The sequence below is a fragment of the Hylobates moloch genome, unplaced genomic scaffold (assembly GCF_009828535.3).
Source record: "Hylobates moloch isolate HMO894 unplaced genomic scaffold, HMol_V3 SCAFFOLD_5, whole genome shotgun sequence".
NCBI classification, from domain to species: Eukaryota; Metazoa; Chordata; class Mammalia; order Primates; family Hylobatidae; genus Hylobates; species Hylobates moloch.
In genome coordinates, this window is record NW_026652280.1 from 157,622,929 (window position 1) to 157,635,398 (window position 12,470).

The 12,470-nt window shown below is 40.6% G+C and overlaps 1 protein-coding gene across 1 annotated transcript in view; it reads right to left on the bottom strand.

The window, feature by feature from the left end:
- Positions 1-1,377: 1,377 nt before the first annotated feature.
- The window catches only part of LOC116467991 (cytochrome c oxidase subunit 5A, mitochondrial-like), a 28,731-nt gene continuing 17,638 nt past the window's right edge, over positions 1,378-12,470 (bottom strand). The window contains exon 3 of the mRNA XM_032151574.1: positions 1,378-2,073. Within this exon, the coding sequence (XP_032007465.1) occupies positions 1,563-2,073 (511 nt within the window). The 3' untranslated portion in view covers positions 1,378-1,562. The remainder of the gene's footprint in view (positions 2,074-12,470) is intronic.

Below are 12,470 nucleotides of genomic sequence, written 5' to 3' on the forward strand. Positions count from 1 at the left end.
TGGTATAGCCTGCTATCACCTCAGGTATAAGGTATAGTCTATTGCTCCTAGGTTACAAACCTGTACAGCATGTTAGTGTATTGAATACTCTAGGCAATTGTAACACAATGGCAAATGTTTGTGTATCTAAACATAGGAAAATTGTAAAATAGGAAAATACAGTAAAAATAAAATATCATATAACACACCTATATAAGGCATTTATTATGAATGAAACTTGCAGGACTGGAAGTTGCCATGGGTAAGTTGGTGAGTGAGCAGTGAATAAATGTGAAAGTCTAGGACATTTCTGTACACTATTGTATACTTTACAAACACTACACTTAGACTACACTGAATTTATTTTAAAACATTTTTCTTTCACTAATAATAAATTAACCTTAGCTCACTGTAACTTATTTACTTTATAAACTCAGTTTTTTTAACATTGTGACTCTTCCGTAATAACACGTCTTAAAACATACATTTTGCAGCTGTTCACAAATATTTTATTTTTTATATCTTTATTCTGTAAGTTTTCTTCTACTTTTATCATTTTTTTTTAGCTTTTTTACATTTTAGTTAAAAACTAAGCACAAAAACACACATTACCTAGGCCTACATAGGATCAGGATCAGCAATATCACTATCTTCCACCACTGCATCCTGTCCCACTAAAAGTTCTTCAGGGTCAATAATACACCTGGAGCTGCCGTCTCCTGTGATAATAGTGCCTTCTTTTTACCTCCTAAAGGCCTGCCTAAGACCATCTTTCAGTTAATTTTTTATTTTTATAAATAGGAGTACACTCTAATATAATGATAAAAATATAGTACAGTAAATACGTAAACCAGTAAGTTTATTATTATTATCAAAGTACTATATACCGCACATCGTTGTATGTGCTGCACATAATCATATGTGCTGCACATAATCATATGTGCTGTACAACTGGCAGCACAGTAGGTTTGTTTGCACACAGCGTCACCACACACGTGCGAGAAATGTGTTTTGCTCCAACGTTATGATGGCTACAATGTTACTAGGCAAAGAGGAATTTTCTAGCTCCATTTTAATCTTATGGAACCACCATCCTATAGGCAGTCTGTCGTTCACCAAAATGACATTATGCGGTACAAGACTGTATTTTTATCTTGCCAAGTTCCTTTTCGATCCCTTTCCAAGTGCATTAACTGTGAATCCTTATTTTTAGCTGATTAATTATCTAACTTCTCTTTCACAGGCACAAGAACCAATGTGAACCCCAAGCAATGAGGAAGGAAGGCAGGAAAGGGGAAATAAAGGAGTGTTCCTTGTTGCCCTGGAGGCTTGGAGGAAAGCTGCTTAATTATCAATTTATTTTTCTCCATTTATTCAGTCAATAAACGTTACTACAAATTTTTTTTTTTCAGTTCAAACTCATTTCCCTTTTATTAAAGTCCAAGTTACCATTACATGGCTTGGTACTCAATAAAGGAAAACTTGTTCAAATAAGGTAATATGTTATCATCAGTATTTCCAGGTAACTGTTCACACTCAAGTAGCAATGTCAATAAATCCTTGGGGAAGCCCATCCATGGGATTTACACTTTGTCAAGGCCCAGTTCCTCCGGAGTGGAGATTCCCAGTTCATTTAAAGTTGGTCTAAGTTCCTGGATGACATAGGGGTAGACTTCCTCATGAGGTCCTGCTTTGTCCTTAACAGCCTCTAGGATACGAACTGTACTAGCAAAATCATTTAACCGTCTGCATGCCCGCAAAGCAGCATCAATGATTTTGGGCTCTGGAACCATATCATAGGTAACAAGTGTGTTTATCCCTTTACGCAATTCCCAGGCATCTATATCTGGCTTGCTGAAGTATGTTACCCAGCGAGCATCAAACTCCTCATCTGTCTCCTGTGACCCATGGGAGCAGCAGCGAACGGACTGGATGGTCGCGGCGGGGCTGGGGGTCCGGGCGGAGCGCAGGAGGCCTCGAGGGCCGGCCCAGGTGGTTGCGGCCCCAGCGCAGCGGCGGAGAGCGGCGCCCAGCGTGACGGCGATGGCGGCGCGCAGGCTGAGGACAGAGAAGCCGGTGTAAGCTCTCCCGTTACTACAAAATTTTTAAGTACTTTTCATTTCTTAAAACTCTTCAGCTGTGTAATTACTTGTTCATTGATCTTCCGCCCAGTTAGACCGTAAGCTATGCGTGAGGCCAGAGGCCAGATCTCTTTTTCTGTTTTTTTTTTTTTTTTTTTTTTTTTTTGGTTGCAGTGTTGCCGTGAGCCAAGGTCATGCCCAGGCTGCAGTGCAGTGGTGCAGTCTCGGTTCACTGCAACCTCCACCTCCCGGGTTCAAGCAATTCCTGTGCTTCAGCCCCCCAAGTAGCTGGGATTACAGGCATGCATCACCACACCCAGCTAATTTTTGTATTTTTGGTAGAGATGGGTTCCACCGTGTTGGCCAGGCTGGTCTCGAACTCCTGACCTCAGGTGATCCGCCTGCCTCGGCCTCCCAAAGTGCTGGGATTACAGGAGGGAACCACCATGCCTGGCCTCAGATCTGTTTTTTCTTAATCACTACTGTATATCTAGCATCTAACCTAATGCCTAGCACAATGCCTTAAGAGGCATTAAGTAAATATTTGTTGGTTTGAAGTATGGGAATTGCAAGTCTAGAGGACACATTTACCAAACTAGGAATGGAAAGGAAGAAGTAAGGAGAAAATGGTTGTTAAATAGTGAGTGAGAGTCTATATATTAAAAGGAGAGCATGCATGCTCTAATGTACTTTGTAATAAATGTGGTCTATTTGATTAATGCTGCCAGCTCAAATTTGGGTCTTCTGGAAAAAAAAAAAAGATGAAACCATCTCCGGAGACATCTTGTATTCAGTTCATTTAATATTTATATTGAGTTTCTTAACTCAGCATCCTCAAGGAGGCCAAAAATGATAGTTGGAATATGGAGAGTAATGCTCAGAAGGATGGGATAAGAGCACTCCCCACCCACCCAGTCCTAGATAAATCAATACAGCCTGAGTTAAATTTAGGTACTGCTCCAAACGGTGGAGGGACTACTCCAGAACAGTCCAAAAGGAAATAACATTCTTTCTCATCTCTTTCTCCACAAGACTCTAGCAGAGCTTTAAAAAGTAGGTTTCTTATGACAAGGAATAAAAACTATATAAGTTAGAATGGAGATCAAAAAGATACCCCAAAATTCGATGATTTAGTAAGATAGAATTTCACTGTGCTTTCTCATAACAGTCTATAGGTGGGCAGACCAGGCTAGTGGATAGCTCTGCTCAACAAAATAATTAATAGACCTAGATTCCTTCCATTTTGTTGTTCCATTATACCCTATTAAGGCAGTATTTCTCAAATGTTAACATGAATTTAAATCACTGGTGGATCATGCTAAAATGCAGATTCTCATTCAGCAGGCCTGGAATGGGGCCTGAGATTCTGTGTTTCTGAAAAGCGTCCAGGTGATGCTGATGCTGTTAGTCCAAGGAGCACACTCTAAGTAGCAAGGTGTCAGGGCACTGTCATCATCTTAATGGTCAAAGCTGGGTGACTGGCGTATCTGTTCTCTAGTTTTCAGTAAGGGGTTAGAAAACAAGTCTAGGGCAAGAAGTCGTCACTAAGTAAACAAGGTAGAGATAATATACACATCTTCTTTTCATATTCAATAGTCAAGGACTTAGTGAGATGACCACACCTGGCTTCAAAGGGACTGACGGATGTCTTTAGTCTCTAGCTGGGCAGCCATATTACCATCTAGAAGGGAATTGACATTACCATAGACAAGGAGAAAATTGATATATTGGGAAACAGTCAGCAGTTTGCACCATGAAAAATAAGGAGCCAGGAGCTTATAATTAAGCAATAGAAATGAAATGTAACAGCAAGAAGTAGATGTATGGGCCAGATATTGCACTGAAACCTATGAAAACAGCTTTAGCAAAAAGCTATTGGGTCGGAAGTCAAGGATCATTGATAGCATATTCCGTTTTTAATTTTCAATCTCCGGCATGCTTTGCTTGCACATCCTCTGTGACTTGTTCATAAGAGTTGCTGATGATAGGACAGGTAGCAGCAAATGACTCTGAGACGATTTTAGTGACGCTGAGTGGATTCTGACATGTGCTTATGGTTAGAAAAAACAAATATAAACAAAAGTCAAGAGCATAGCTAAGATTTCATTAAAGACATTAGGTCAAATACTAAAATAATCCAACCATGAATTAGGAGCTTCTGGATATATTAATATATAACATGAATTTATATATCCCTATGGCCAACAGTTTACCCAGAACACATTTCAAAACTTACCTGCTTCTAACAGCATCAGAAACAAAATTTATCGTTCAGCCCCTTGGATATGACACATTTTCTTAGGATATTGAGTTGCATAATAAATTTTAGAAGCTTCCAGCAAAGAAAATTTCATAACTTTTTCTGTCATCCCCACATCAATTCAACATGTAAGTATCCTCTGCCTTACACAAGATCTCTTTTGCATCTAATCTCGTTAGAGTGACCATCTGAAATACTTCTGAGCCTGAAAGGGGCATTATTAACAATTATGCCGGGTATAAATCCAGCATATAAATCCGGTTGTGTAACTTATGACTGTCCTGGGTAGCCCAGGATGTATAACTCTAACTCTAGGTTGTACCTATTGTATTTTCTTTTTATCTTTTTTCCTCAATTCTTAGGTAGAAGTAGCAGACATTAATGTATTTGTGAGTAAGGTTCTTTCAGATTGCAATGAATAGCCAGGTGTGGAGGCCCACCCCTGTAATCTCAGCACTGTTCGTTTCTTAACTTTCCTTACGTGAGGCGGGAGGATCGCTTGAGCCTAGGAGTTCAAGACCAGCCTGGGCAACACAGTGAGACCTTGTCACACCAAAAAGTAAAAAAATTAGTCGAATATGGTAGTGCATGCCTGTGGTCCCAGCCACTCGAGAGACTGAGGTGGGAGGATCACTGGAGCCCAGGAAGTCGAGGCTACAGTGAGCTGTGATCACACCACTATGTTCTCGTCTGGGCAGCTAAGCAAGACCCTGTCTCAAAAAAAACAAAAAAACAAAAAGGTTGCAAATGAACAGTCAATAGATTACCTTGGTAATGAGAGTTTGTTGCAAATAATTTAGGTAATGGAAATAAGGTGAGGTTATGACTGGAGAGCTGTACCATCAGTTTTTTGGCTTGTTTGTTTGTTTGTTTGTTTTGAGACAGAGTCTCCCTCCATCACCCAGGCTGGAGTGCAGTGGCGCGATCTCGGCTCATTGCAACCTCCACCTCTTGGGTTCAAGCAATTCTCCTGTCTCAGCCTCCCAAGTAGCTGGGACTACAGGCACCTGCCACCACACCCGGCTAATTTTTGTATTTTTAGTAGAGCTGGGGTTTCACTATATTGATCAGGCTGGTCCCGAACTTCTGACCTCAAGTGATCCGCCCACCTTGGCCTCCCAAAGCGCTGCGATTACAGACGTGAGCCACTGCGCCCGGCTGTGGCATCAGTTATTTTTGACCCTAATCCTGTACTTTAAAGAATAGGATGTAGGACAGGGTTAAAATTCAACATAATTCAGGATAAAGCCTCCACTGTCTCCTCCTCTCCGTGTGCCTCTGTTGGGCAGAGATTTTGCCAAGTCTTCTCAAGGTACTTGGCCTCCCTCACATCAAGTTTGTCTTGTTCAATCAATAATGGCCAGGGAACAAGGATGGGTTGACTCACCGAAGATGTTGTGAACTTTTTATAGAAAAAAATACTTGAGGATCATTTACTCTGACTATAGCATGTCGTTAAAGCTGCTAGTGATAAATGACTGCAGCATGGACATAGAACTCATGGACATTTCTCTAGTAAAACAAACTCGGGGCATTGTATATTTACAAACAACCACAGGAACAAGCTGACTATCAGTCATAATTAGAATATGCTGAGAATGTATTATGGTTTCCTACTAGGACATCCCTTGTTTGTTTAAATCACAGAGAAATGGTGCCACTAAAAAGGAAAAAAGAGTAGACATCGTTGAACTGGAGAATTAAAGAAAGACTAATTAAAACATCATAGTTGAGGAAAATAGAATAAGCCTGGTTTCCCCTTGCAATTCCAAATTCCAACTTTCACTGCTAAACAAAAGCCCAACTTATGAAAAGTAGTATAAATAAGATAGAAGTGTGTATCTCTCATATGACAGTCTAACAATGTGGGACAGTAAGACAGCTTCATGAATTAAAAGCCCAAATTCCTTCTATCTCTGCATTCTGGGTGGTGGTATCCTCTACTACATGGTGGAAGGTAGATTCCCAACCCATCTCCTCCGTCAGCATTTCACCAAGCAGAAAGGGGGAAGGGCTCAAGGGCGAGGCATGCTTTTTGCTTCTTGTTCTGCTCATATCCCATTAACTCCAAGAAAGGCTGAGGAACATCTTTGGTAGCCAGGAGCTCTAGTAGGGTCTAGCATATAATAGTAAAGGACAAAAAAGAATGGATACTAGGAGATTACTAGCAATCATGCCATATAATAGAAATAATAACTTAATCTATCAATGAATGACTAGGGGGAACCTGTAGGCATTATTTAGTAACCTTATATCATAGGAAAGTAAGGCTCACAAAGGTTAAATGATTTACCTAAGGTCACATAGCAAGTCATCAAGGGAACCAGGACACAAATCCATGTCAGTTGACTGCAAATGGTAGGTTATTTCTACCACTCTGTGATGTCTTTCAAACTGCTTTTCATATAAATTTATAAAAAGGAAAATAATGGTAGAAGTATCAATAAGAGTTATTGTCGAAGAAATGTCAAAAGGCAGAAATACTATTTTTTTCATTGTGTAGTTATAGAGTTTTATAGATTCTGAAGTATTTCGTTGTGTGTTTTTGTTGTTGTTTTTTTTTTAATTTGAGTCAGAGTCTCGCTCTGTCACCCAGGCTGGAGTGCAGTGGTGTGATCTCGGCTCACTGCAAGCTCCACCTCCTGGGTTCACACTATTCTCCTGCCTCAGCCTCTGGAGTAGCTGGGACTACAGGCGCCTGCCACCACGCCCAGCTAATTTTTTGTATTTTTAGTACAGACGGGGTTTCACCATGTTAGCCAGGATGGTCTCGATCTCCTGACCTCGTGATCTGCCTGCCTCGGCCTCCCAAAGTGCTGGGATTACAGGCGTGAGCCACCACGCCCGGCCTCATTGTGTTTTTTAATGAAAACTAATATGCAATCATTAAAATTCAAATACTTCAAAAATGGTAAAAAGTGAAAATTTTCCTATCCCCAGAAGTGACCACTGTTCATAATTTGTGTTTATTCTTGCAAATCTTCTTATGAGGGTTTTTTAAGGTTCTTTTGTCTATTTCCAAAGTGATCAAGTACCTAGCAATATTTATTTGTAGGACTAAGGGAAAAGAAAAGTCAAGTAGATCAGCAGAACCATTCCTAGTCACTGAAAGTTGGAGTGATTCTATGGTTAGGAAACTTTGGGGGCAACTGAGGCCAGCAACAGAGAATAAGAACCGCATTGCAGAAGAGGTGAAGCACACCTATGCAATATCAATAAACCCATTGTAAATGAAAAATGTTTTAAGTCAAAAATGCATTTAAGACATTCAACCCATCATACATCATGGCTTAGCCTAACCTACCTTAAACATGCTCAGAACACTTACATTAGCCTATAGTTGGGCAAAATTATCTAACACAAAGCCTTTTTATAATAAAGTGTTGAATATCTCGTGTAATTTATTATATACTGTACTGAAAGTGAAAAAACCGAATTACCGTATGGGTATTTGAAATAGGGTTTCCACTGTATGCATATTGCTTTCATGCCATTGTAAAGTCAAAAAATTGTAAGTGGAACCATGTAAGTCGGGGACTGTCTGTACTTGTAATGTTGCCAACAACGGGACTGTCTATTTGGCATCAATTCTTTCCCCACCTCCACAAACCAGCCCCCACACCCAAGCTGGTAATATCCTCAGTGATACCGACTTACTTCTCCCCAGAAGACTGGCTTCCTCAGTCAAGGTTACCAGCTAGAAAATACTAAAGATGGGGCATGGAGTCTGGGCACAGTGGCTCAGGTCTGTAATCCCTGCACTTTGGGAAGCAGAGGTGGGCGGAACACCTGAGGTCAGGGGTTCAAGACCAGCCTGGCCAACATGGCGAAACCCCATCTCTACTAAAAATACAAAAAAATTAGCCAAGCGTGGTGGCAGGCGCCTGTAATCCCAGCTACTCGGGAGGCTGAGGCAAGAGAATCGCTTGAACCCAGGAGGCGGAGGTTGCAGTGAGCAGAAATTGCGCCATTGCACTCCATCCTGGGCAACAAGAGTGAAATGCCATCTCAAAAGAAAAAAAAAAAGGTCAGGTGCGGTGGCTCACACCTGTAATCCCAGCACTCACTTTGGGAGGCCGAGGCGGGCAGATTGCTTGAGGTCAGGAGTTCAAGACCATCCTGGCCAACATGATGAAACCTTGTCTCAACTGAAAATACAGAAAACAGCCGGTTGTGGTGGTGCACACCTGTAGTTCCAGCTACTCAGGAGGCTGAGGCAGGAGAATCGCTTGAACCCAGGAGGCAGAGGTTGCAGTGAGCTGAGATTGCACCACTGCACTCCAGCCTGGGCGACAGAGTGAGACTTTGTCTCACAAAAAAAAAAAAAGGCTGGGTACAGTGGCTCACGCCTGTAATCCTATCACTTTGGAAGGCCCAGGCAGGAGGATCACGAGGTTAGGAGATCGAGACCATCCTGACTAACACGGTGAAACCCCGTCTCTACTAAAAATACAAAAAATTAGCCAGGCGTGGTAGCGGGTGCCTGTTGTCCCAGCTACTTGGAAGGCTGAGGTGGGAGAATGGCATGAACCCGGGAGGCGGAGCTTGCAGTGAGCGGAGATTGAGCCACTGCACTCAGGCCTGGGCGACAGAGGGAGACTCCGCCTCAAAAAAAAAAAAAAAAAACCAAAAAACTATGGGGCATGGGGGCATGGGAGTGTGGGTTTTCCGTGGGATTTCCTGATCATGCAGCAGTAAGGTTCTTTGTGCCCCCAGTTCACTGTCTTGCCATGACATGCTGTGTGCTGAAAGGCAGAAGGCTGCCTTCAAGATCTTGCTGCACCACTACTGCACATGTGCTGTGTATCAAGTCACTCCATCTCTGAGCCTAGATTTCTCCATGGTGACTGGGGACAATTCATCTCACAGGGTTGGGACAATCAGTGAGATGCTGTGTATGTACCCCATTGTCATTATAAACCTTTGTGAAAGAGAAGGCTATCAATGGGCTAGACCACCTTTATTTTCTTGTTCGAGTAACCGCCAGTATCAAAAAGAATAAAACTAATACACCACTGATGTTAGCATTGATAAATCCATATATTCTAATTTATACATAGATTTTGAAAAACGAGGACAAGACAATCAAAAATATTAGACTAAAACCTAACATTAATAACTCTTTTTCGTGTTTTGTTTTAAGATGGGGTCTTGGCCTGTCACCCAGGCTGGAGTGCAATGGTGCAATCGCGGCTCGCTCCCGCCTCCATCTCCCCAACTCATGCCAACCTTCCACACTTCAGCCTCTCCAGTAGCTGAGTACCATGGGTGCATGCCACCACACCCAGCCAATTTTTAATTTTTTGTAGAGATAGGGTTTTGCCATATTGCCCAGGCTGGTCTCAAATTCCTATGCTCAAGCAATCCTGGCTCGACTTGCCAAAGTGCTGGGATTACAGTTGTGAGCCACTACACCCTGACTATTTATAGCTCTTTAGGGATATAGCAAGCCCCAGATTATAGACCCAAAGTTTCCTGAATATTTTTAGCATTAATAATAGGATTCTTCTTAATGAATATGCAAGACTTCTATAACATTATTCTTTATTATTATTATTTCTTGAGATGGAAACTTGCTATGTTGCCCAGGCTGGTCTCAAAACTCTGAGCCATGGCCAGGCACGGTGGCTCACGCCTGTAATCCCAGCGCTTTGGGAGGCGGGTGGATCACCTGAGGTCGGGAGTTCAAGACCAGCCTGGCCAACGTGGAGAAACCCCGTCTCTACTAAAAATGCTAAATTAGCCAGGCATGGTGATGCATGCCTGTAATCCCAGCTACTCAGGAGGCTGAGGCAGGAGAATTGCTTGAATCTGGGAGGCAGAGGTTGCAGTGAGCCAAGATCTCACTATTGCACTCCAGCCTGGGCAACAAGAGCTAAGCTCCGTCTCAAAAAAAAAAAAAAAAAAAAATCCCTGAGCCTGAGGGATCCTCTCACCTCCCCCTCCCAGGTAGCTGGGACTACAGATATGCCACTGCACTCGACCTACTTTTTTTTTTTTTTTTTTTTAATTTTTCCAGTCTACATTACTCTTGGTCTCAGATCCAATTCAGAGGGGATAGTCCTTTTATCTTTTTGGTTTTTAATTTGGCTTATATTATTGTTTCTATTTTTAGCCCTGAACTTTGTATGAAGATTCTCTAGGCCAATACTACGTTGGCAAAAAGAGAAACAGATTGAGGAATCCTGACAGGTCGAGCTGATAGTCAGTGGGTAACATTAACTCAGCCTATCAGGTGGTTTAAATCTCTGGCCTCTCTTCTGATTGATGGATACCTGTGCCAATGCTAACAGAAAACTTCTCATTAAAAAAGAAAACATCAATTCAAACACTCATTACAGATGGAGGTACAGTAGACTTAATACATCTTTATATTGTTTGGTAGAGTTAAATCAAAGGCAGATATATTTTTCAGCTCCCCAAACAAATCATTTATAAGTTGACTAACCTGTATAGATTTGCCTTTGAGTATTAGCACTGTTTTAAGCTCTGGTTTGGTGTTGGGGTCTCTTATAAAATAAACAACTTCCTTTCCTGATCCCTGCCCTGCAAAGAAACTCAACAAACAAAACCAGCAAGTGCAATTAATGCACTAACTTTTGTTGTTAACTGACATAAGCAGCATATGCAGCTGCCTTCCCAAGATCCATTTTCAACAAAGAATACAAACAGATGGATACACGTAATCCTTTTCATTTTCTTGAAGGTACTCGTGAATATCTACATTTTCTGTTTATATTTGAAAAGCTCTAAACAAAGACTATATATATATGTATATAGACATATATACATATATATATAGTGTCTTTTGATTATACACTTGACTCAAAAGTGTTTGAAGAGATAATTTGTGAATTGGTATATTAGTTTCCTGTTTTGGTTTTTGAAACATTTAAGGTAGTGACTAATAAAACTAAGATTTCTCAGCTTTTTCTTTTCATTTCTTTTTTTATTTTTTTCGGAGACAGGGTCTTGCTCTGTCACCCAGGCTGGAGGGCATTGGTGCAATCACAGCTTGCTGCAACCTCCACCTCCCAGCTCATACAATCCCCCTGAGTAGCTGGGACTATAGGCAAGTGTAACCATGCCTGGTTAGTCTTTGTATTTTCTGTAGAAACGGGGTTTTGCCATATTGCCCAAGCTGCTCTCAAACTCTTGGGCTCAAGGAGATCTGTCTGCCTCAGCCTCTCAAAGTGTTAGGATTACAGGCATCAGCCACCCCACCTGGCTGATTTCTCAGCTTTTTCAACCAGACATTAGAAACACTGCCCATTTCCTGGCCTCTGATAATTGTTTTTCCCATTAAGCAACACAAAGAAAAGACAGCATGGGGAAACCAGTAAATTCAGAAATTACTTCCCTATCCTATGTGCATATAGATATCAGATATATAGACATATAGAAGCCAAAGTATGAAGAAAAGAAATCCATAAATTTCAGTCATTTCTATCATAATTGAATCAAAACAATAATTTTTAAGCCACTATCTTGTCAAAGCTTAGGCATAACTTAATGAATAAAGAATAAAGTTTACTCCAATCTGCCACATTATTCTATTGATATTTTCCATAACGCACTGAAATATTCACTTATATTTTTAATGTGACATTGTAATTGATTGCTTTGTTTTTACTTCAAAAAAGTTTTTGATTCTCACACTTACAACTAAAATTGGTATTACTTTTTAAATTAGGAAGCATACCTCAACATAATTAAAGGATTTTTATGGAAAAATAAAGGCTTTTTATTGGAAAGGAAGAAGTTAAATTATCCTTGTTTGCAGATGATACAAACTTTTATTTGGAAAAAAATATAAATACTCCATCAAAAAGCTGTTAGAACAGATAAATTTAGTGCAGTTGTAAGATGCAAAATCAATATACAAAAATAAGCAGCATTTCTATATATTAACAGTAATCAATCTGAAAAAAAATCAAGAAAGTAATCTTATTTACAATAGCTACAACAAAACCCCATAGGAATAAATTTAACCAAAGAAGTAAAATATCTTTAATAGAAAAACTATACAACACTGATGAAAGAAATGGAAGAGACCACGCAGAAAAATGGAAAGATACCGCATGTTCATGGATTAGAAGGTGTAAATTATTAAAATATCCAGGCCTGGCATGGTGGCTCACACCTGTAAT